This window comes from Myxocyprinus asiaticus, chromosome 5 (genome assembly GCF_019703515.2).
Source record: "Myxocyprinus asiaticus isolate MX2 ecotype Aquarium Trade chromosome 5, UBuf_Myxa_2, whole genome shotgun sequence".
NCBI lineage: Eukaryota > Metazoa > Chordata > Actinopteri > Cypriniformes > Catostomidae > Myxocyprinus > Myxocyprinus asiaticus.
The window spans coordinates 45,279,335-45,299,755 of NC_059348.1; the positions used below are offsets into that span (position 1 = coordinate 45,279,335).

Here is a 20,421-nt window from a genome sequence, read left to right on the forward strand (position 1 = left end):
CCCCTTGATTATTTTCTTGGTTATGTCTAAAACTCACTTGAATTTGTTTTAGATCATTAGACATGACATTATGATGCCTTGGAAGGGAGATGCCTTAGGTTTATAGAACTGGGTTTGGGTTCACAGCCACACTTACAACAACATTTAAACTCTAAATGTGATTAATGTGCTCTCTTCATTGCTAACAAAGTTAAAGGTCAGGAAGTCATTGAGAAACTAAAAGGGGGAGAGAGATAGAGACAGATTAGCTGTTTAAAACTTATTATACTTGTTCCCATAATTCCACCCACATTTCTGCTCACATGCTGTTGTGTGCATGTGTTTGTGTGTTGCATGTGTATGTGTTGGACTCAGCCACCTGTCAGCCCCTTCTGCTGTTGATGTTGTAAGTTCCAGAACTGTGGGTGTGATCCACAAAATTCACCCCCAGAGTCCAGCGCTCTTCACACATGCTACCGTTACTATGAGAGACGTGAAGAGGTAGGAAGAGGCGAGCAAAAACTCAGATTTAAGCCTATAAATACACATATATGCCTGTTTTCTGTCTCTTTCACCTGCTCCATAATTAATAGTTTCTCTATCTCTTTTTATAGCTCCACTTCCATGAACATCCCACTTTCATTTTGCCCTTTTTTTCAGTTTTTTTTTTTTAGATTTCACATTCAGAGCCAGCCAACATGCTGTTGGGTGTGTGAGAGGGAGACAGTGACAGTGTTTCACAGAATGAGAGAGTTCATTTAGCAAAACTATAAATAATGAAATGCCTCCATATCAGATCAGTTCCGTTCATAACACAGTAGCAGAGAGACCTAATACAATGGGAAAATAATCTTAAACAGAACTACTTGAAGGATTTAAGTGAAAATTAAAAGGAACACAACGAGATATTAAAGCTGCTGTACATTATTTCCCCATTTCGGAAAATTAAAGTCATTTAATTTGACATAAAAATTTACCCTATAAACTTTCTTAATACACATTTCAGGTCTTGTTGTGCATGATACATCAGGGTACATTATTTTAGATTTTGTTTTCAAGCTAAGACAAATTATATTAATAATCATCTTTCGCCTCTGAAATAAATGTATTTTTTACTGATGTCACCTAAAGAAATGTATGTGGATGGGAAACATTGTGTTAAAGGGATAGTTCACTCAAAAGGAAAATTCTGTCATCATTTACTCACCCTCCTGTTCTTCCAAACCTGTATGACTTTATTTCTTCCAAATAGATGTTAGGTAGAATGAAATTTTCAGTCACCATTCACTTTAATTGTATGGAAAAAAGATACAATGAAAGTGAATGGTGACTAAGTCTTTAAACTTCATCCAAAACATTTCCTTTTGTGCTCCATAGAGAGAGAGAGAGAGAGAGAGAGAGAGAGAGAGAGAGAAAAGTCATACAGGTTTGAAACAACATGAGGGTGAGTAAATTATGACAGAAACATCATTTTTGGGTGAACTATCCCTTTATCCAACAGCTGTTAAGGCAACTGTTTTAAGTAGTGCAGCCTTTCAAAAATCCTGGCAATAGATAACAGTAATTTAATTATTATTAATGTAATGTAAGAGTAACCGCAATAATAGCTAAACAGCCACATCTTAAGGTCAACATCTCATCCCAGCAGGTAGAATCTCAAGTGTTCTTCGAACAGTGGAAGGAGGTAGTGTTTGGGAAAGCTGTTTAAAAACAGGTATCATTTTTGCAACTCAATGTGGTGCCATTAGAGGCTCAGAAAATACACACTGCAGCTTTAAATATAGTTCACCCAAAAATGCAAATTATTTGTATTATAATTTTCTTCTTGTTGTCCCAAATGTGTATGACTTTCTTTCTTCCAAAGAGTATAAAAGAAGATGTTAGGCAGAATGTTAGCCTCAGTCACCATTCACTTTCATTGCATCTGTTGAGCATAAAAGTGAGTTGTTTCCTTTTGGCAAAAACATGAGTTTGAGTGAATGATTATATTATAGAAATTGCTTTTTTGGGTGAACTGTCCCTTTAAAAGGTTAGCACCAAAGATAGATGTGGAGGTGGGGTGTGATCGAGCACCGATCTGTGGAGAGTGAGGTCTGGGAAAGCTGAGTGGTTAAGGATTTACACCTGTGCTAACACCTGTTTTGTATTCCCATTGAGATGTGAGTCGGAGATAAAAGGGGAGGAGATGGCAGCAGACGGGAGAGAGAGCAGAGCTTCAGAGCTGTGTGTGTGTTTAAAGAGGTGTTCTGCTGAAAAGCGAGTAAAAGGAACAACAAAGAAATATTATTTGAACGAAGTATGCTGTCTCGCGCTTCCTCATTCCCTGAAACCAATGGATTTGTTACAGTGATACAATGGGTCGGCCGTAACCCTGAACAGCACCGTCAGCGTTTCCGGGCACTGACATTCGATGAGTTCGGCCGCCCGTTTTACTTCGCCCAACACTGACTGGGGATGTGTTGCCTGAGCTGTCAACGTCCTTTCAATGTCACGGAAACCCGGAGGGAAGTGAGGGCTCCACCACTCCTGGCCTCCGGGGTATTCCAGTGGGGGATTTCCCGCTGGAGCAGACAAGAGACGAGTCTCTCAGGCGTGCCTTTGACCAAGTGAGTGCAATTGATGGTCAAAAGCTTCAGCCCGGTGTTGCGCTCTCCTATCCCAACTTTTCAATTATTAAAAATAGGTTGTATCAGGTGACACAGGACGCTCAATCAAAACAGATACAACTCAGTTGTTAATCCCGAAAAGCTGCCTGGGAAAACATTTCCTGGTGGTTTTTGCTCATTACAATCCGATGGCAGGACATTTAGGGCAAGATAAGACACTGAACCATCTCATTGCCTGTTTTTATTGGCCGGGCATTTGTGGGGATGTATGCAGGTGGTGTGCTGCATGTCGTGAATATCAGCTGGTGAATCCACCGGCCACTCCAAAAGTGCCATTGCACCCTTTTCCGTTGATCAAGGCCCCCTTCAAAAGAATTGGTATGGACCTCGTCGGGCCATTAGAATGGACAGCATGGGGGCATCACTTTGTATTAGCCTTGGTGGATTATACAACTTGACACCCTGAAGCAGTGCCCCTGTGCTACATTTCAGCACGCAGTGTTGCGGAGGCACTCTTTAAAATTATCTCCCGAGCTGGGATTCTGAAAGAGATCCTAACTGAACAGGGCACCTCGTTTATGTCACAAACACTCCACACACTTTATGAACTATTGGGGATTCAGTCGATCCGCACCAGCGTTTACCATCCTTAGATGGATGTCCTGGCCGAACAATTTAATCAGACCCTTAAAAATATGTTTTGTTTTGAAAGTTCATACATGAAGATGCGCAAAATTGGGATAGGTGGCTAGAACCCCTGTTATTTGGAGTACGAGTGGTCCCACAAGCCTCCACAGGGTTTTCACCTTTTTAATTACTTTACAGCCGCAAGCCTCGGGGCATCCTAGATGTTCTGAGGGAAAATTGGGAGGAGGGACTTTCAGAGAGTAAGAATGATATTCAATACATTCTGGATCTGAGAGCAAAAATCCACACATTGGGGCAACTAACTCAGGAGAATTTGCTCCAGGGCCAGGAACGGCAGTCCCGGCTGTATGACAGGGGCATTTAGCTACAAGCATTCTCACAGGGTGATAAGGTCCTCGTGTTATAACCCACATCGAGCTCTAACTTATTAGTCAAGTTGCAAGGGCCCTGTGAGGTCACATGGCAAGTTTGGGAAGTCGACTATGAGGTAAGATGAACTGACAGAGGCGGAGCACAGCAAATTTACCATATGAATCTCTTAAAACTGTGGAGAGAGGTGGTACCTGTGGCTTTGGAGATGGTCATCCCAGAGAGGGCGGAGTTAGGACCAGAGGTGGAATCAAAAACCACTCATCAAACCACCCCGGTGCCCTGTAGAGACCACCTCTTGCCGTCCCAAGTCAATGAGGTTGCCAGGTTGCAAAAGGAGATTTCCAATGTGTTTTTACCTCTACCCGGTTGTACAAACCTCATAGAGAACCACATGGAGATGACTCTGGGAGTGGTGGTACGTTCTCACCCCTATCGGTTATTGGAACACAAGAAAAAAGTGGTCTGGGAAGAACTCATGACCATACTCGATATGGGGGTAATCAAGGAGTCCCTCAGTGATTGGGCCAGCCTCGTGGTTTTGGTGCCTAAAGCCGACGGGTCGGTCCGGTTTTGTGTGGACTATAGAAAAGTTAATGCGGTGTCTAAATTCGACACGTACCCCATGTCTTGCATTGACGAACTGCTCAATCGGTTAGGTGTGGCTCGTTTTTATTCGACACTAGATTTAACAAAGGGATATTGGCAGATCCCCTTGACTCCTGTGTCAAGGGGAGCAGCGATTGCAGCTTGTCCGAGACCCAAGACCAAAAAGGAGGTGAGACAGTTCCTGGGGCTGGCTAGCTATTATCGTAGATTTGTACCTAACTATTCGGATGTCACCAGCCCACTGACTCATCTCACTAAAAAGGGAACACCAGACCTGGACCAGTGGATGAAGCTGTGCCAACAGACATTTACATAAGTGGTGCAGATGACTGTGGCTGTGGAATGGGGCGGGAGTCGGTAGCAGGGCGGAAGGTTTTCCGGCCTGAGTCGGGCGGTGGGGGTATGTGGAGGTGGGGGTGTGATCGAGCGTCGATCTGTGGAGAGTGAGGTCTGGGAAAGCTGAGTGGTTAAGGATTTACACCTGTGCTAACATGTTTTGTATTCCCAGTGAGCTGTGAGTTGGAGATAAAAGGGGAGGAGACAGCAGCAGACTTAAAAGCTGTTTAAGAACCCTGGTTGTTTCAGTCTGAGTAATGTAAAAAAAATCTCTCAATTGACACGGAATTGTCACGGTCCCGGTGAATTCGCTGGTTTGTTCTTTTTGATTTGTTTTTCTCTCCCTCATGTGTCTCAGGTGCTGCTGGCATGCATGATCGGCGTTTCCGTGGGAACTCTGATTGTTTCCATGGGAACAATGTTCATGCCACTAATTAGCATGCTAACAGCACCTGTTCTCCATTGATTCTCTGCCTACTTAAACCCTTTGTTGTGTCATGATCTTTGCTAGATTGTTGTTGTGTGTTCAAGTAACTTACCTCGCTCTCTCTGCCTCAGTTGGTCCTGTCTAGTGTATCTGTATTGGTTGCCTGTCTCTACCCGTGTGTCTGGAGTGCGGTTACCTTCCAGTTTGCTTCTGCGCTTGTCCTTCTGCCCACACATTCTTCAACGGAGGATTCCTCACGGATCTGCTCCCTACTACCACGATGCATACGCGCCTACGAACACACTCTTCACGGAGGATTCCTCATGGATCTGCTCTCTACACTGCCATGACGCATACATGACTACAAACACACTCTTCACGTAGGATTCCTCACGGATCTGCTCTCTACACAACCACGAGGCACACACATCTACAAACACACTCACCGCCTTCCTGCTTCTGTCGGTGCCGGGTTCCTCATGCTTTGCCAGCGCTGCTGTGTTCTAATTTATTTTCAAAAAGTCCTGTGAACTGTTCCTCTGCTCTTGGGTCTCTTCTTGTATTCTTGTTCCTTGCAGAGACTGAACTTTATGTTCTTCACTTTTCACACCGTAGAACACAGAACGATACAAAACTTTTTAAATTTATTTAAAAGAACTACAGAATACAGCCTGTCTTTTCATGGGCCTGTTATTTTAAAATAAACTATTTTGACACCTCACAAACACCATACCATATTTATTTCACAAAGCAAACAAATGTTTTATAAATATCTTATAAAACCTCATTAATTTTTATGTCAGGTGTAAACATACTGCATACAGAGTTCTCATAAAAAAAAATCCTCCATGTGCAGCAATGGCAGCTTTGTAGATCCTTGGCATTCTAGCTGTCAGTTTGTCCAAATACTCAGGTGACATTTCAACCCATGCTTCCTGTAGCACTTTCCATAGATGTGGCAGTCTTGTCGGGCACTTCTCACGCACCTTATAGTCTAGCTGATCCCACAAAAGCTCAATGGGGTTAAGATCCATAAACTTTTTTCCAATTATTTGTTGTCGAATGTCTGTGTTTCTTTGCCCACTCTAACCTTTTCTTTTTTTTTTTCTGTTTCAAAAGTGGCTTTTTCTTTGCAATTCTTTCCATAAGGCCTGCATACCTGAGTCTTTTCTTTACTGTTGTACATGAAACTTGTGTTGAGTGGGTAGAATTCAATGAAGCTGTCAGCTGAGGACATGTGAGGCGTCTATTTCTCAAACTAGAGAGACAGTTGTCCTTTGTCTTTGAAGACTGTAGTGTACACCTTTGTATGACATATTCAGTTTTTTTGCAAATTCAAGCACTGTATAGCCTTCATTCCTCAAAACAATGATTGACTGACAAGTTTCTAGAGAAAGCTGTTTCTTTTTTTTGTTTTCTTTTCTTTTTTTTTTTTTTTCTTTTTTTTTTGCCATTTTTGACCTAATATTGATCTTAAGACATGCCAGTCTATTGCATACTGTGGCAAAAACAAACACAAAGACAATTTTAAGTTTCATTTAATGAACCAAATAGCTTTCAGCAGTGTTTAATATAATGGCAAGTGATTTTCTAGTACCAAATTAGCAATTTAGCATGATTACTCAAGGATAAGGTGTTGGAGTGATGGCTGCTAGAAATGGGGCCTGTCTAGGTTTGATCAAAAATGACTTTTTTAAAATAGTGATGGTGCTGTTTTTTTACATCAGTAATGTCCTGACGATGCTTTGTGATCTGTTGAATGCCACTTTGGTGAATTAAAGTACCAATTTCCTTCCGAAACAGCAAAATCTGTACATTATTCCAAACTTTTGCCCGCCAAGGTGTATATATATAAATATGTGTACATACAGTATATATTTCTGTGCAAAAGTCTTAGGCAGTGGTGAAAAATGTTGTACTGTGATGATGTTATCAAAAATAATGTCATCAATAATTTTTATTTATCAAATAACTTCTTACAAAGTGCAGTAAACAAATATATTTTGTGTCACCCTATGCCTTTAAAACAGCACCAGTTCTCTTGGGCAAACTTAGGTAAATTCTAAGGTTTTTGGCAGATAGGTTGTTCCAAGCATCTTGGAGTACTTGCCACAGTTCGATGTATAGGCTGTCTCAGTTGCTTCGGTCTCTTAATGTAATCCCAGACTGACACAATGATATTGAGATCAGGGCTCTGTAGGGGCCATACCATCTGTTGCAGGACTCCTTGATCTACATCTATTGTATGGAAACAGGAATGTTTGAAAATCAAAAACGTATATTTTATTTTGACACGCTAAAGCAGAAAATATATAATAACCATCAAATATTATTCTGAAACATATAATGTGCCTTAGACCTTTGCAAAGTACTGTATGTATATATACATATAAAAACACACAAAAACTCACATATAGGGACATACAATATAGACACAGACAGACAGACAAATAGATAGATAGATTGATCCCCTCACCAGGAAAGCTATAAATATTGCCCTAAACTCAGCATGTTCTTTGGGCTGCATGAAGATGCTTGTGGATGCTTATCAGTCATTTCAGAATTATTTTTGTGTGTGTATTTTCCTCATTATGTCCATAAATTGATTCTGTCCTAAGACCACCGAAAAGTATTGTGTCCAAATGCTATGAGTTTGTAAAAAATGTCAAACCCCCTCTGGAGAAAAAATCAAACTGTCTCTCCTTCTCACATACACACGCACACACTTACAGTTGTTCTAAGGGTCAATATTGATCTTTAGCTCTGCACGAAGCTTGTAGTTGGAAAAATGAAAATCCTTAAAGGTGGAGATGTGTTTGTGTGTTTATTCATACTTTGGTGAGAAATTTGTCCTCAGAAGTTAGCTAAATCTGGCAAAATGTCCCATTGGGACCATTTGGAATGTATTAATTTGTAAAAAATTATATATATATATATATATATAAATGAAAAATGTTTTCTTAAATATTCTAAAAAGTTATATTTTTGGGTTAGCCTATAGTAATTATAATTAGCTGTTATAAAACAATAGACCTTTATGGTATGTCCCCATTTAGATAAGCTAAGTCAACATATATATGCACCCCTCTGAAGGATTGTGATTACTCAAAAAATAGAATAATCAAAAAAGCATGTTTATTATGAATTATTAGGTGTGAGTTTATTGTGCATTATAACTTATAATAACAGCAGGATATTGTGCATAATAAGAGCAGAACATAAAAGTGCCCCCATCACATTAACCACACGCCCTCTCTCTAAAACCTATCACAGAGTGTTTCACAGAGTGAAAAACCCTTTTCACAGACTGTGATGACATTTATGAGCCTTACTTTAGAACATCTTTTTGAGTAAATCTTGCAAAGTTTTTTTTTATTTAAATTGTTTTTAAGTATTTAATGCACATTTATATCACTACACTTTATCTTAAATTAAGCTTGCATTAATTCAAATAGTTCAAATAAGTCAACACTGGGTTTCAAAAACAGCTGCAGAGGTAGTGACAGTTGATATCTCTCTCTTATAACTGTTGTAAACCTCTGCTCTCTATTTTTTTCCCTTTTGGAAAGTCGTAAAAACATAATAGTGTTTGTTTTTTTTTTGTTTTTTTCCTTTGTTGGAGCAAATGGAAAAGCAAAAATACTGCAAATATTCGCTATGGTCTCTCATGTACCTTTATAGAGGTTTACACCTCTATTGATCTGTTTCAGTGACGTCACTTTTCCCCACAGCCACCATATTTGTGACCATCAGCGGCAGGAAACATCAAAAAATTGCTTTTGATCCATGTCAAGTCCCAGGAAAAGTTCATGCAGGTCTGAAGACAGCACACATATTGCCAAACTGAACTTTTGCGGACATTTAAAAATATTTTATCCACGACTCATCTCCGTATGCCAGCGAGTCTGATGTGTGACCGATGAGTGCGCACGCCCATCAGTACATCACCGTAAACATCACTCATTCAGAAATCACAAATGTTTTTGTGTTGTTTTCTGGTCTGATTTAATCAGTATTAAAAAACGTTTGTGATTATCCCACCAGGTTTTATGTAGGAGCTGCTTTTAACTCTTGAAGAAGGTTTTTGTCGCATCTCACAGTGCAGCACAATGAAGGTATATGGAATACTGGTCACAAATATGGCGGCGCGGTCATACAGTGACGTCACATGAAACAGGTCAATACTTTAGTTTACTTTCATCTTCCAAACCCCAAAATGTGGAAGGGGTCCATTTCAGTCTTTCAGGTAATAACGTAAATGCATAAGGGATAATATACAGTCAGCCGGTTGTTATCACAAAATAAACCCCACCAGGATGATCACAGGTTTATTTTGCGACCACAACTGGCTGACTGTACATTATCCCGCTTATTACATGGCTACTAACCAAATAAATAAATATATGGACATAAAATATTGATTTGCGTTGAAATTATGTAATTTTGTGAGAAGAATAAAGCTGAAATCCATCTCCATTTTATGTTATGTTGATTTTTATCTTGTAAATAATGACCGTCTGACTACTCACTTCCATCTTATTACAAGACTACTTGCCAATAAATAAATAATTGCACATGAAACATTGATTTGAGTTGAATTTTCTTTTTTATTAATTTACCTGTAGAGATCACACAGTGATCCGAGAAGCAGGAAAGATGACTCGCAAATTCACAATACCCAGATGAGCGGCCTGATATGAAGATGTGCGGTTGTTACTTGGAGATATCAGACCACTAGATTTCGCCATTGACCAATCATAATTGAGCATTCCAAAGAGCTGTATAATAAGTGGTATATAAAAAAAAGCTTAATCACTTTTAAACATATTTAAACTTCTTATTTATTGCACCCACATGACCACTGGCCTCAGGATGATTTGTACTGTTGTAAAAGTTTTAAATGCTCACAGAATTTGGGGTGTGTTTCTCACAGTGACCGCAAAATAACGAATGTTAAATTATTGTGTGAGTTTGTGTGTGCTGGTTACAATGATTCTGAAATATGACTTTCTTCCATTCTTTCACTTTCATACGAAAAAAAAAAAGATGCAAGGTCTTACAGGTTTGGAACAACAAGAGGATGAGAAATGATAACAGAATTTTCATTTCGGGGAGAACTATGCTTTTAATTGCACCAATTTAGTGAATGACTGGCAATACAAGCTGCCACCAAACACACACAAACCATTACACTCATTCACTCACTCACTCACTCAATCAATCAAACAGCCCAAATTTTCATGCTTTGTTAAACCACCAATATCAATGAGGCATAAAATGTTTGTGTGTGTCTCTCTCTCTCTCTCTCTCTCTCTCTCTGTGTGTGTGTGTGTGTGTGTGTGTTTGTGTATGTGTGTGATGACAGACAGAAATCAAATTACACAGATTTGATGGAAACTACTGGGGATATAGGCTTATTCACCTAGCATTTGAGTAATTAGTATGCAAGTACTTGCATCTGTCCGTGTGTGTATGCGTAGATGTGTTTGCATCTGTGCAAGTGTGTTTGTCTTTGCTCTCTCAATCCAGTTTGCACAATGTTTTTCTGTTAAAATGTTTTGCCATATTACACTGTAATATGGATGTATGCATCCAGTTAAAAAGAATATGTGTGAATGAGTGCGTGTATGTGTTTTTCTGTTTTAACAGATGCTAGGATGCTGGGATAAAGAGGAGTTTAATCACACATCATTCCCGTAAAGCAAAGGACTTTATCTTAATACTGTGTATTCTCTCTCTCTCTTCGGCTGTTTGACTGGTTACAGCTTATCCTAATATAATCCCGTTATACAGTGAAGGTTTGACACAGACATCACTGGGTTTTGTATTAACACACATTATGAATACTGTAAATGGACGGATTATGCCAGTGGTTTGATGGGGTGTAATGAAGTGGCAGCGTTGTGTTTAAGACACCACGTGCTCAGAAGTTTGATCAGGACAGCGACCGAGGTTTGTAGCCTAATATTAAAATGAAACTGAAAGTGAGAACATTTAGGTTAGGCTACAGTGCAATTCTCTGGGAGCTAATAAATCTTTTAATGACTTTTTTGTTTTATCCAACACACACACACACACACACACACACACACGCGCGCGCGCGCGCGCTAGAGCAGTTCATTAACCTAAATCAAAGGCAAGTGAGATTGCCCTGCTTATTAATTTTAGAAGCTGTGTGGGAGATGAGATAATATTCTCTGCAAATTCCAGACATTTGTTATTATAATAAAATACTGATCATTGTAATATAATAATAATAATAATAAAAATAAAATACAAAAAAGAATACAAAAATCTGAAAATAATAATAATAAAAATAATAATAATAATCTCTTTTTCTACCTACCTAATATGAACCCATGCGGAGCTTGTTGTGGTCACGCGCGCTCTCCTCGCCGCGCGCGTCTCTCACTTCCGCGTTGGCGTGTCTCGACTTGTGAAAGCAGGAAACGCGGATGTGTTTCGCCTAATCCGTATCTACAGGTATTCTCAGACAACTCTCTTGATAACTTCTTTAATTCTTAACAACACCAATCAGAGCAGTGTCGCTATATTTCATAATGTGTGATTGTAGTTGTCAGTTTAAGATTGGTGTTGTTGACGGGTTGTGATCGGATTCGTTTAATCCATGTCGATGTGTGTGTGTGTGTGTGTGTGTGTGTGTGTGTGTGTGTGTGTGTGTGTGTGTGTGTGTGTGTGTGTGACCCAGCAGTGTTCCGATTCTATGTCGAACGCAAACCCCAATCCACGCTGATCTGAGCCAGGAGCAGTGCATCGGACGCGGGTTGGCCGGAACCGAGTGGAGGAATGCCTGCCGGTAAGCACTCGTACTCGAATCTGTCACAGCGTACAGCCCGTTGTCTATAACTTAAGACGCTTTGTGCTGTAAATATTTTGCTGCAGAATGTGTGTGTGTATACCATGGTATTTTTTGGAGTACCATGTAAATACCAAGGTACATACATTTGGAAATTATTCAAAACCATGGTATATATCTAAGAACGACATAACCAGGGTTCCCATGGTCATTGGCTTTGCAGTCTTTGCAGTTTTACCCATGATCTGATGCAGGACAGTGGAGTGATGACTCATGTCAGACTCTGTTAAGGTGCTGGCACTGATACCATAAAATCATACTCTGCAGGGTCCAAGACAAACATCTTACGTAATGTGTTTGGATGTCTCTGATTTTAGTGTTTCTAAAGAGCTTATAAGATTTTCCTGCTGCCAAGGATTTTTGTGCCTCATTCTTCCAATAAAAATCTCAGTTTGAGCTTCACAAGACTTCATGTGACTCACACGCAGGGGCGGACTGGGCATAGGGAGAACCGGGACTTCCCCGGTGGGCCGGCCGCAAAACGGGGCCGAACGGTGCTGAACGGGTGGTGATAAGCTGAAACGGACTGCCGCGTTATGCCGAACAGGCCGCGACTAGCTCAAGATGGCCGCAAAATGACACTGCGATATGCTGAAGCGGGCTGCGATATGCAGAAAAGGACCGCGACTGAACCGGGACTTTTCCCGGTGGGCCGGCCACGAAACGGTGCTGAACGGGTGGCGATAAGCTGAAACGGGCTGCCGCATTATGCCGAACGGACCTCGAGTGGCTGGAGAGGGCTGCAAAACGACACCGCGATAGACTGAAGCAGGCTGCGATATGCAGAAAAGGACAGCGACAGAACCGGGACTTCTCCCGATGGGCCAGCTGCGAAATGGGGCCGAACGGGCAGCGATAAGCTGAAAGGGGCTGCCGTGTTATGCCGAATGGGCCGCGACTGGCTGAAGAGTGCCGCAAAACGACTCAGCAATATGCTGAAGGGGGCTGCGATATGCAGAAAAGGACAGCGACAACACAATTTTTGTGATGTAGTTTTGTTTGGTATTGAGTTTGGCATATGTTTGTTTTGGGGTTAGGTTAGGATTTAAAGTTTGTTTGATGTTGTGATATTATTTTGTTTAGTGTTTTTGAGGATTGTTTTGGTGTTGTTTCATTTGGTGTTTGTAGGATTTGTTAGTTTTTGTTGTGTTTAGTTTGGCATTTGTTTTAAGGTATGCAAAAAATGTATCACAATGTAGTTATTTTGCTGGAAATTCCTTGAAAAATGGGTTATAGCCTACATTAAGTACCCATGTGTTATTGCCTATTTTTTGGATAATTCTGTGAATTAATTTCTTTACACATAAAATGCACTCCATCTCATTGGGTTATTTTCTTTTTTATTTACTGGTATGCACCAGTGCAAAAACAGCTACTTCACATTATGTATAATCTGACAAATTTTTGACACATGCCCACTACAACTTTATTGTAATGCTCTTTTAGTAGAGTTAATGACTGGCGCATGCGCTTGCGATGCGCACAGATGATGACCTCGTGCGCGAGTCGAGAAAATTTGGCCGGTACGCGGTCAGGCCTCATGGACTGGATTATGACAAAATTTAAGTCACACATACTGTTCGCGGAGCGATCAGCAACGTGGACACGCCAAGTATACTTTGGCCTTAACACTAATATTTCTAAACACTATAGTTTCAACTCTTAATTCTGATTGAATGATCCACATTCTAATCCGTGATTAAACACCCGAATATGCACGCACTATGTGTAAATTCTATATAAATGTGGCAAGTTGCAGCATTAAGTGGCAAATAAAACTGCCTTTTGTTGTGCCAGAAAAAAAAACCTTATATAACAAGTTCTTCCTCGTCTCGTCATGTTTGCTTTGTCTTTATCCATGTTTTATCATCACTCCCATGTTTAGATAACGTATAGCTGTCCAGCCCACTGACAGCCACTTAAATATATACACAACAGTATAAGCAAATTGAAAGATCTTGGATAGCTTTTGTTGTAATGTAAGAAATCTTGGTAACACTTTACAATAAGATTCCATAGTTAATGCATTAGGTATCATGAACAAAAAATTAACAATATCTATATATTTTTTACAGTTTACATTTATTAATTGTTTTTTATTTAGTTAATAAAAATACTATTTTCATTGTTAGTTCATGTTAGTTAGTGCATTAAATAATGTAAACTAATACAACTTTTGATTTTTAAAATTCATTAGTATATGTTTAAATTAACATTAACTCAGGTTAATTAATGCTTAGTAAGTATTGTTCATTTTTAGTTCATGTTAACTAATGTTAATAAATGGAACCTTATTGTAAAGTGTTACCGTTACATGTTTTCAGTGTTGGGGAGTAACGGAATAAATGTAACGGGATTACGTATTTAAAATACAAAATATAAGTAACTGTATTCCACTACAGTTACACTTTAAATCATTGGTAATTTGAATACAGTTACATTCAAAAAGTATTTTGATTACTGAAGAGATTACTTTGCATTTTATTGTCATTTGTTTCATTTAATATTTAGTCCTTTCAGATGGAAAACATTTATACATATAAATGATGCGATCCAAAGAGCATTTGAACAGCGGTGAAACACTTTCTTATGATGTGTTACATTCATACGAGCAGACAGAGAAGTAAGTTTGAAGTAAGTTTGGAGCAGAAGAAATAGAAATAAACCTTGTGTAAATTGTCAGCTTTACGCTAAGCTAAAATACTATTTCTAGCTATTTTACATGCACGTTACCAGGCACAATCATATTTTTTTTATCAAGATAATTTACCTTAGGTCATCATTTCTTTTTTCTAGTAAGATCTTTGATATTAAGGCAAAAATCGTATTCTTGATAATAATTTTTTGTACTGTTTTCCTGGAAAAATATCTAAAAATCCTTAAAACAAGATCAGTTTGATTTATCTTGTTTTAGAAACAACACTGCATAAGATATTTAGGTTTTTGAGAGAATGTATTTTTAACATGTGTATTTTGTCTTACTGTACTGGCAGAGATTTTATAGTCAAAACAAGTGAAAAAATCTACCAGTGCTGAAGAAGTAATCCAAATTATTTAGAATACATTACTGATGATGAGTAACCTAACGGAATATGTTACAATTTACATTTTACAGCATGTATTCTGTAATCTGTAGTAGAATACATTTCAAAAGTAACCCTCTCAACCCTGCATGTTTTCTTAAACTACTTTCATCTTGCCATAAAAATAGCCATTGATGCTGATATAGCATTAAAAGAAAACGAAATAATAAATACAAAACGGTATAAGCAAGCTCTCTTGACACACAAAAAAAATGTGTTATATTGTATTAAATTGTTGATTTATTTACGTGTTTATTGGATGTTTAATGTGGTTTTGATTGCTGCTTAGTTTGTCATTTGTGATGTAATTTTGTGTTAAATTTGGTTTCATCAGACTGTTTAATGTGTAGTTTAGTTTGACGTAGTAGACTAGACACCCCTGAGGGTTATTGTTGCTGATGCTGTGCATTCCAAAGAGAAGTACACACACACACACACACACACACAAGCACGTGCCTCTCAGAGGGAGAGTGAGGTGACCTCTCCACTGAAGTACAAACACAACTTCCACACCCCTCAGAGGGAGTATGATAACCTCTTTGCTCTGCTCTGACACACACACTTGACACACTATTGTCTATTTCTGGGCAATCAGGGCCCTGTAATACAACCCTTTATCCTTGAAATGGGAGTTGGGGGAAAATGGAGAGAAAAAGTGGATCTCTAAATATGCAATAGACCTTTTTCACAGTTTTGGAACGCAGAAGTAAACGATTGCAGGGTAAACTTCGACAGCAGTGAATGGGAGACCACAGCAAATATTATTTTCACTTACCCATTTGCTCCAAGAGCAAAATAAAAAATCCACTATTACATTTGAATGACTTTCAAGAAGAAAAAAAAAATGGGAGAAGATGGCAAATTTACTGTCACTCATTCAGCAGCTGTAATTGAAACTCCCTCACAGCTGTGGTAATTCATTTTTTTAAACTAATTCCAGGGTTATATAACACAAAGCATAGTGTTATAAACTTACACTCAATTTAAAAAAAAATTATCATATAAAAAAAGTTTGCTAGATTTTCGCTGCTAAATAAGGCAGAAATTCGCCATCACAGTCTGTGGAAAAAGGTCTACGGCCACCTTCACACAGCAGCAGAATATTGTCAGTCCTTTTTTAGCATTTAATACAGATTAAGATTTACGTTGGTTAAGATTTGATTGATGAGTTTGTGCCTGGATTGAACTCATTTATTAAATCAAGTTGTCAGTTGTAATGAGATTGTCTGGTGTTATGGAAGTCGCCAACCTTGCCCCTGTCACTATGTGGTGTTCTGGTAACTCACAGAGACGGTGTGATATATCCAGTGTGTCATCCAAAGGTTTTAAATCAAGTCACTGTCTTCCGGAACTGGAAGCAGTTGAGTCAGACTGATTTCACAGTGAAATCGGAAACAGTAGGTTGAGTTTTCTTTAGTTAAATCGTCTGTGATTACTGAAATGTGAAGCACTGCCCCCAGTGACCAAAGCAGTAAGTTTTGTTGCACGAAGGGGCACGGGTTAGCTCCATTTTCTGGGAGAATTGTCTGTGGAGGGGTGCCAAAAGTGAGTTGTGAAACAAGTTGTTTTCAGCTGTACAGGCTGTAATATATTTAAGAGGAATGCATATTTTATAAACTGTAACACCCCCCCCCCCCCATTTATGTCATAATGTTTAATGCTAATCTTAAAGTAGAAATTGAAGGACTATATCATATGGTATAAATAAATAAAAAATACATTTTGAACATTAGGGAATTTTCGTTCACTTTTGGGGGGTATTTTTGCCCCGAGCCCCCTTTAATTTCTGACCCTGCATCACTGTTCTATTGCAAGTGTTGTTGTTGAGAGAATTATCCTTTATTAATACAAAATGTGATTAAAAATGGCATAATGTTAAGCATAGAATATAAATATGGTGCAGTAGTGGCAATCTAGTTGCATCTAGCCTTTTTCTTATTTTTTTTAATTTTTTAACAATGCGGCCCGCAACACCTTTTTGCATCTGGCCCCCAGTAGAAAAAGTTTGGCCACACCTGGTTTTGGCGAACACAACTACTTTCTGGTTTCACTGTGGGATACAAACCCAGGTTTCCCATGCTGCTGACGCAATGCACTTCCCGTCCCACTTCAGTGGAAGGTAAACACGCAGGAGCAGATGACGTTTGTCGGTGAGGCAGCAAAATGTGGCAGATCCTTGGGTACCGGAACTCTCGGAAACAACATGTCCGCTTTCTGTGTGATCATGTCGGTTGAAGTGGTCGGGCTTCGGCCAAAATGCCTACAACCCTGTATGGGTTCACAACCTTTTAAACTCCAATGCCCCCCATTGTCCAAGACAATATTGGAAGGCTCCCCATACAGGCCAGCATATGTCCTCTGGTACTTAAGCTGTAATGACAATTTAGCTGCTTGTTTTCAAATTGTATTAACAGGAACTAGTAATGTCAATAAATTAAATGCATTTGTAGATTTATTATAGCAAGGCAGATTATTATATCATAGATTAATAATTTAATTTAAAATAAATTATTCGTTTGCAACTTTATAAGCTGGCCCACATACAATTTTTGCACATGGAAATCCTCCAAAAAAAAAAAAAAACCCTTAGGAGAATTTGATTGCCACTCATAAATACAAAAATACAATAACTCAGTGTGTTAGTGTAATAAATATTTTGACTAATTTGATTATGCTTTCTGCTTCCAATAAGAGTACTGTACTCTCAGCTCAGTTTAACATACTTTACCATGTTTCAATCCATTCCACAGATATTGCCCCTAAAATCAGTGTAGAAAATCTGAAAGAAAAAAAAAAGACTTTGTGTCTCTGTGCAGAGGACAATAGCTGCCCAGTCTCTCTCTCACTCTCTCTCTTGCTGTCTCTCTCTTTCTCAAGGCTCTCTCAATTTCTCTCTGAAGGATCTCGCTATTTGTGTTTATCTCTCTCTCTCTCTTAAGGATCTCTCTGGCTCTCTCTTATGGCTTTGAGATGATAATGTGTGTGTTCGCAAAGCAAATTTTGATCTTCCTTTGGCTATTTGAGTGGGTGTGATAGTTTGATCTGTGTGTGTTTGTGTGTGTTTGATGTCGTCTGTTTTGTGTTGATGTTCCTCAGTTTCCTTTTGTCCGCATCTCATTCATATGCGCAGTGGAAAATGTTTTAGTGAAGATTCAGAGAGAGGAAAACATCAAGGGGAACGGCGGCAGGCGTGTGTTCTGTGCAGGTCGTGTGTGTGTGTGTGTGTGTGTGTGTGTGTGCATGGTGGCATTATTCGGGCAGATGCTCATGTTGACATTGCAGCAAATTTTTCAGTGTGCCAATTTATGCCAAAACATCTGCATCATCAGAATTAAATACCTCTCTTGCAGATATGTGTGTGTGTTTGTGTATGTAAGAGAATATGGTTAGTTTCCTGGCGCAGAGATTGTCTCCCTGGTCCAGTGAGCAGACACAGATATGGACTCAGAGAGCACTGATGCTGGTAGGTCTTATTGGCGTGAGAGTATGTGTATTGTATTGTTTTTTTGCGAGTGTGTTTGCATCCTGTCAGATATTTCCAAATGGGGATGTAGGAACAATTTGAGAAGTTGGGGTGGGGAATGGGCACATCATAAATCTTATTATCTTGGCTCATGAATATTAATTAGGTGACATAATGCTATAATAATAGCACATACTGTATATCTATATTCACTGTGTAATTGTGTCTTATAGATTAATTTTTTGTCTTCTGTCTTGGATGTATGATAAATGTTGTACTGTAATTTCTTAAAAGAGCCTTATGTGTAAAAATGACAATAAATCTGACTCTGACGTTATTCGCCCAGTAGTCCTTAATAAAAAGGAGTGGACACTGTCCGTGGTAGATTACCGCTTGCAGCATGTTCGTTTTTTCAGTTCATGGAGGTGACCAGTTGGCAGAGGCTTCTGCTGGGTCTTAAAGCCGTCATTTTATGCGTCCAACTACAATTTCTTCGCCCCTGATTTTAAATGACATAAATATAGGATAGTTAAATATGTAGTTTGATTCATTTTAGTTTGTGAATGATTCAAGGTATTTTATTTATTTATTTTTAATTGCTCCCCAATTTGGAATGCCCAATTCCCAATGCGCTCTAGGCCCTCGTGGTGGCGTAGTGACTCGCCTCAATCAGGGTGGCGGAGGACGAATCTCAGTTACCTCCGTGTCTGAGACCATCAGTCCTCGCATCTTATCACGTGGCTTGTTGAGCGTGTTACCGCTGAGACATAGCGCATATGGAGGCTTCACGCTATTCTCCATGGCATCCATGCACAACTCACCACGCGCCCCACCGAGAGCGAGAACCACATTATAGCAACCACGAGAAGGTTAACCCATGTGACTCTACCCTCCCTAGCAACTGGTCCAATTTGGTTGCTTAGGAGACCTGGCCGGAGTTTCTCAGCACGCCCTGGATTCGAATTCACGACTCCAGGTGTGGTAGTCAGCATCTTTACTCGCTGAGCTACCCAGGACCTGATTCAATGTTTGTAAACAAATCTTTTAAGCAAACCAATTGTTCTCATTTACATACGTTGTTTCGGTCGTGAGCAACTGTGTGTTTGTGTGTTTTTTTTTTTTTTAACGAATCAGTTGAATTGATGGTGCACTCAGTATTTTTTCCTCATTAAAAAAGTTTTGGTAACACTTTCTATGAAGCCCATATTTATAAGGCATTGTAAAGGCATTATAAATGCATTATACTGAATTCATAATGTCTTATATGTATATGTATATTAATGTCTTAATATACCTTATAATAAGTTATAACTTCTCATGAATACAGTTGAAGTCAGAAGTTTACATACACCTTAGCCAATAGGGCTGCAACTAACAATTAATCTAACAATTATTAGACTATTCAGCGATTATTGCAATGATTAATCATTAGCTCTTAACCGATTGTGCCACGACTTAAAAGGTTGTATTAAATGTGCTTACTAACAATAAAGAGGACAAAATCCTCTTTTAAAAATATCTCTAACAAGTTTAATTCAGTAAAGAAGTTCACTGCAAAATTTCCTATTTTTATCAAGTGTTTTTGTCTTGTTTTCCATTTAAAATTAGCTAAAAATCCTTAAAACAAGATACATTTACTTGAGAAGCTGCATATAAGATATTTTGACTTGCTTTAAGAGAATTTATCTTAAATATAAGTGTATTTTTTCACTTGGTTATGCTTCTGTGAGTGCAGTAAAGACAAAATACACTTATATTCAAGATCTATTCTATAAAGCATGTCTAAATATCTTATATGCTGCTTCTCAGGTGAATGCATCTTTTTTTAAAGGATTTTTAGATATTTTAACATTCTCAGATAATAATTTGTTTTATTCTGCAGAATAGCTGCTAAAGAAAATGTATGTTGTTTTAAAGGAGTTTTATATAGTTATATGGAAAAACAAGCCAAAACAAAAACAAATCAAAAACATATTTTGTTGCAGTGTATAATGCGGCGAAGACTACCTTCTCTCACCTTTCTG

General features: G+C 38.8%; 1 protein-coding gene and 1 long non-coding RNA gene across 7 annotated transcripts in view; one reads left to right on the forward strand and one right to left on the reverse strand.

Moving 5' to 3' along the window:
- Nucleotides 1-5,805: 5,805 nt before the first annotated feature.
- LOC127440446 (uncharacterized) lies at nt 5,806-11,376 on the reverse strand. The gene is made up of 3 exons (XR_007897133.1): nt 11,321-11,376; nt 9,594-9,752; nt 5,806-7,212 (listed from the first exon to the last, which is right to left on the reverse strand). It is a non-coding gene; the product is annotated as an uncharacterized LOC127440446 (long non-coding RNA).
- A 19-nt stretch (nt 11,377-11,395) lies between these two features.
- LOC127440440 (protein EFR3 homolog A-like) overlaps nt 11,396-20,421 on the forward strand; it is a 73,527-nt gene continuing 64,501 nt past the window's right edge. For 5 of the 6 annotated variants that reach the window (XR_007897132.1, XM_051697008.1, XM_051697004.1 and 2 more), the window contains exons 1-2: nt 11,396-11,457; nt 11,687-11,791. Coding sequence is in view for 4 of the 6 variants with exons in the window: in XM_051697004.1 (XP_051552964.1) it covers nt 11,782-11,791 (10 nt within the window). In the remaining 2 variants the exon portion in view is untranslated. Of the gene's footprint in view, nt 11,458-11,683; nt 11,792-20,421 lie in introns of all 6 variants that reach the window. The other variant, XM_051697005.1, reaches the window with a different exon arrangement.